Below are 5,589 nucleotides of genomic sequence, written 5' to 3'. Positions count from 1 at the left end.
GTTCCCGCTAGATGTCTGCAAATAGGTATAGGGACTTCTTGTTATTACTAATAATAAAAAATAATTATATAAAAAAGCCAAAAAAAATTGTCACAAGCAATTAAAAAAAATTCCCACCAAATTAATTTTTATGTAAAATGTTGCCATAACATGGCTACTAGCACTACCGAAAAGTTAACAGATCTAATGTAGAGATAAGCTTATAACTCTATGCGCCCTTAGGGCCGCCGTACACGGACTGCTCGAGCAGTTAGCGGCTGAGTGAAATACACGGACCGCTCGAGCGGTCGGCGTCGACTGCTTGAGCTGTCGGTTGTTGACTGCTCGAGCTACGACTCAACTGCTCGAGCAGTTGATTTTCTACCACAGTCGAGTCATGGATTCTGACGAGGAAGCACTGCTTTTGCTGCTCCTGCTCAGGCGGAGACGACGGCGGCGACGTCAAAAGAGAAAATTTTGGGTTCATCCAATTTTGCAATTAAGAGAACAACGTGGACAATTCCATCATTTGTTTATGGAACTTAGAAGTGATGAAGAAAAATTTTTCAACTATTTTAGAATGTCAAAGTCTTCGTTTGATGAATTGTATAATATACTAAAGTCTCACATTAAACGGGAAGACACAATTATGAGGAGAAGTATCGAACCTGAAGAAAGACTAGCAGTAACATTGAGGTAAGAAAAATATATAGTAATTATTAAAATTTTTATTCATTAAAAATATTGGAAATTACATCATCGGACATTACAGAACATGATGAAAGGTCTTCAAATTGAGAATTTTGGTCATCAGCCATTGATGTAGAGGGGCCGGTTGCTGATCTAGAGGGACCAGGCACTGATGTAGAGGTAGAGGGGCCAGTATTATAACCCCATGGTCCACGATAATCATTAAACGATGAATATCCCCTGTCACCATAACTCGAAGGATATGTGTGATTTGTCATCCCTTTAAAGTATTTCACTACGTTAAGTATTTCGGTCTTAGCATCTAATTTATAATGCTCATTAATTTTTTTGAATTCGCCAACTAATGATAGTAAAAACAATTTATCTTCATCTTCATTATCAATGCGCGAATTCTGCGTTTTTTCATCTAAACGTTTGGATAATTTTTCAATTAAGACGTTCTCATCTGTGATTTTAGTAGTTAATTTTCTTTTGTTTCTTTCTCTGGGTATTTTATTTTGACCATTTTCGGTTTCTCCGGACGTAATTTCAGTGTGCTCACTCTCTTGTAAACTATTTGTTTTGTCGGGTCTATCTTCTATTATTGCCTTTAAAAAAGACATCTGCTGATAATATGCATATGGCCGAATGTTGAGGGCTGCTGAACCACTCTTTGGTTTAATTTTTTTAGCATATCTGGTGTATCCATCTCTTAATGTTTTCCATTTTTTCTGTATTAACATGGCTGTAACAACAAAAAAATATAAGTTAGTATAATTGATTGATTTATAAATATGTTTTACAGGTATTTGGCAACTGGATGTACATTTATGGATTTGCAATATAGTTTTAGAATAGCATCAACAACAATAGGTAAGATAGTGAGGGATGTTTGCAGAAATATATGGATACATATGAAGGATATGTGTATGGAACAACTAACTAAAGATAAATGGAAAGACATAATAAATGGTTTCAAAAAAAATGCTCAGTTTCCGAACTGCCTCGGTGCCGTTGATGGCAAACATATTAGAATAATACAACCCGCGCAAAGTGGATCGTCATATTATAACTATAAAAATTATTTTTCGATAATACTTCTAGCAGTATGTGATAGTAATCATATGTTCACTTTCGTGGATATAGGCTCATATGGAAGGCACGCTGACTCGACTATTTTCGAAGAGAGTTGTCTATATAAAATGTTACAAGAAAAAAAGTTAAATATACCTCCACCTTCTGCAATATCACAAAATGGACCGTTATTACCGAATGTGTTTATTGGGGATGAAGCGTTTAGCTTGCAGGAAAATTTAATGCGTCCATATGGTGGCAAGAATTTACCAGAGAAAAAAAAAATTTTTAACTATCGGTTATCACGTGCGAGGCGATATATTGAATGCACGTTTGGCATATTAGCTAATAAATGGCGGATCTTTCATAGACCACTCAACGTCAACGTTGATTTCGCAGTGGATATAGTAAAATCATCGTGTGTTCTTCACAACTACGTAAAACAACGAGATGGAAATAAATTTGAGGATACGTTTGAGGGTCTTCCTTATTCTATAATACATTCAACCCAGCAAGTTCGTCCAGGTGGACCTATGTTAACAACAATCCGTGAAGAATTTGCTAATTACTTTGTGAGCGAAGAAGGCAAACTAGATTGGCAATGGAATATGATATAAATCAAAAGGGCGCCGTCCGTATAACATAGCCTCTGTATTCTTTTAAATATTAAAAATATAATAAGAAGCAAAACAACTATTATATTGTTACCAGTCTGTTTTTTAATAATAAATAAAATAATAAATGTGTGTGTTAAATGACTGACTTTTTTACTTACCGATTTGATTTTTTTCTTCAACTGGTTTTTCATCAAAGTTCTCAATTACTTGGGCACAAATAATTGCCCATGCATTGTTCTTCTTTATTTTGTCGCTGTGTTCCTTAAGTTTATAGTTCCAAATAAGTTCTTGCGTTTTAATTGCGCTAATAAGGGCATCACTATCGCACACGCCCTCCATGTTCAAAAAACAGCCGGCAAATGAGAAAACAGACGCCGCGAGGCCGCAAAGGGCGGGGGGGAGAGGGAAGTCGGAGAGCTGTCGACTGCTCTAGCGCAGTCAACGGCTCGAGCAGTCGGTGTATGCCTCGCAACCGCTCGCGAGCGGTCGACGGCACGATGGAATTTCATCATGCAGTTGACGGCTTGAAGCGGTCGCGACTGCTCGAGCAGTCGTGTGTACGGCAGCGAATGAATGACTATAGTTCACTGCGCGGTCGCGGCTTTAAGCAGTCGGTCTCAACTGCTTGAAGCAGTCCGTGTACGGCGGCCCTTACTCTACAAGACCTAACTTTACAAACTTACCTTATTCAAAATTGCTTGGCTTGGACGTTTCGTAGTTATCATTTAAAACAAATGAATTTTGAATTTTGAAATCCATCAGTTTTATAGTTAGCTCGCTATAAAAAAGGTGCTTTAACACATTTCGTTGTTTAAACTTTATTATGCATTGTTGGAACTTAAGCTTTACTGTCAACTTCGCTTCAAGCTTTCGCAAGTAAGCTCACATCAAGATCAGATAAACAATTACACATCATCGGCAGCTTTCGACTTACATCTGGAAACAGGCCTCGTCTCATAGGCGAGACGGCTTTAGAGAATAAACCCACCATGCTGCTCCAATGCGGATTGGTGGGTTTTAACGAATATTGTTACTTGTTAGTGACAATAGCCGGTACCAATGTCTTAACGAGCACACCGAGGCACGGGGATTAAAACCGCTAAAAAATTCTTTAACAGAAAGATACCACCTGACAGTTATTGGCCCGATCCGGGATTCGAACTTACCTCGTAACCCGTAATAAAGTTAAACACGCTTACCACTAGACCAACAAGGCAGATACAAATATTCATTACTAGCAATTGCCCGCGACTTCGTCTGCGTTTAATTTTGTTTTTGATGTGGCATTAAATTTAGTTGTAGATCTAAAAAGAATAAAGTATTTTAGTATAGCTAAGCGGGGTTTGCTGCTGTCCAGTGTCCGCTGAGGAGTTCTGTCCTCTATCTCCAACCACTGTTCGGGCAAAATTAAACACATATTATAACCTCTATAGTACAAAAAAAAATATATTGAAATCGGTTATAATTTGTCGGAGCTATGGTGTAAAATCATCAAACACTCATCCCCTCTCCCAAAGGAACCGAGCTTATGTCGGGATAAAAAGTATCCTATATTACTTCTAACACTTCCAAGAAAATGTGTACAACGTTTCATGAGGATCGGTTAAGTAGTTTTTGCGTGAAAGCGTAACAAACAAACTTACATTGACATTTATAATATTAGTAGGGATACTATAACTCTAATAGATATTTCGCTCGCTTTTCATTAAAGGAGCAGTTTCGGCTTAGCACAATAATCGGCGGGGGATTTTATTATTGCAGATTTATCGCCATAACCCCTGCGGTGTATCGGCGTTTGAACGTCACTGTGCAAACATGGCGGAGACTCAGCGAAGGCTTATTCATTCTTATTTGATTTTATATAAGTATAAACGAAAAATGCAATGATACATGCCTACTAATATTATAAATGTCAATGTAAGTTTGTTTAATGCCACAACAAAAAACAAAATTAAACGCAGACGAAGTCGCGGGCAACAGCTAGTACAATATATTATAGAGATATGTATAAACCGAAACATCTTATAAGTAAATAAGTCGCAAAAGTATTTAAAAAATTACGAGGAATCTAACTCAATAAATATGATTTTTATGTTCCTATATTATTTCGTTTATTGACAGTAGGTGTTAAAATATGTAAGTATTTGTATCGTATTTTTTTATTATTAGATTATGCATCTATTTTGGTTACATTGCATTTTACAGTCGAGGTGGATGAGCTAAAAGCGAATGCGCTAAGAAAGCCGAGAGTGTAGCAAGCAATGTAACTTACGCGTTTCATACGACGATTTTTATCACACTTGCGACCGAAAAAACAGGTTACACTTTTAAATACGTTCTCAGAAAATAGGTAACCATTTTTGCTGTTTTTCCACTGAATGAAAGTTTCGTAGGCCGCTCTCTAGATTTTAGTCGAAACATGTTATACACTCTTGAGTAGGGGCCTCGATTATTTTTCCCGGCGGAGTAAAGTTTATATTGCTTAACATTTTAAATTATTAACAAAAGAAAAAAAACTTACATAATTGAGAAGGTAAAAATATTTAAGGAAATGCTGTGTTCGTAACTGGTTAGAAAAGTTCAATTACGAACGTGGATGGAAACAAATAGCGTACGGATATTATTTAATTTTTTTTTTTTTTAACTTGATTCATATTGATTGATTTTTTGAATTTTTATCAAATATAATCAAAAATCAATCAATATGAATCAAATTCATTAATAATAACTTCCATACATTTTGAAAATCATTCTTCTTAATCAGAAGATATGATTAAATTACCTTGACATAAGATATATGCACTAATAGTGCGAGATCCGACGGAAAGGGAAGTAGATTTTATAGGTATAATAAAAAAAAATACAGGGTTTTTCTATTTGTATTAACGAATACATATACAAATAAAGAAATTTGGAAAATCCAAAAGTGCACGACTCATAATGCTCATTTAATTATCAAATATTGAAAAAAAAAAAAAAAATTATAACAGCTGTACTAGGAATGTGATGCACAGGCGCCCCTGGTGGAATAAAATGTACATAATATCTATAGATAAATATACTACGACAATACACACATCACCACCTAGCCCCAAAGTAAGCATAGCTTGTGTTATGGGTACTAAGATGACTATTTTTATGAATAATATACATAAATACTTAGATTTTATATATATAAACACCCAGACACTGAAAAACATTCATGCTCATCACACAAACATTTCCCAGT

General features: G+C 35.8%; 2 protein-coding genes across 2 annotated transcripts; one reads left to right on the top strand and one right to left on the bottom strand.

The window, feature by feature from the left end:
* The first annotated feature begins 225 nt into the window (after positions 1-225).
* On the top strand, positions 226-2,520 carry LOC120636300 (protein ALP1-like). Its single transcript, XM_039907721.1, has 2 exons — positions 226-675; positions 1,475-2,520. Exons 1-2 carry the CDS (start codon positions 377-379, stop codon positions 2,358-2,360), a joined length of 1,185 nt encoding a protein of 394 aa, XP_039763655.1. The 5' UTR covers positions 226-376; the 3' UTR covers positions 2,361-2,520.
* LOC120636301 lies at positions 690-2,713 on the bottom strand. The gene is made up of 2 exons (XM_039907722.1): positions 2,519-2,713; positions 690-1,414 (listed from the first exon to the last, which is right to left on the bottom strand). The coding sequence occupies exons 1-2, from the start codon at positions 2,697-2,699 to the stop codon at positions 708-710; spliced, it is 888 nt and encodes a 295-aa protein (XP_039763656.1). The 5' UTR covers positions 2,700-2,713; the 3' UTR covers positions 690-707.
* Between the last annotated feature and the right edge of the window lie 2,876 nt (positions 2,714-5,589).

The sequence above is a fragment of the Pararge aegeria genome, chromosome Z (assembly GCF_905163445.1).
Source record: "Pararge aegeria chromosome Z, ilParAegt1.1, whole genome shotgun sequence".
Classification (NCBI taxonomy): domain Eukaryota; kingdom Metazoa; phylum Arthropoda; class Insecta; order Lepidoptera; family Nymphalidae; genus Pararge; species Pararge aegeria.
This window is presented reverse-complemented; position numbering and strand designations above follow the sequence as displayed.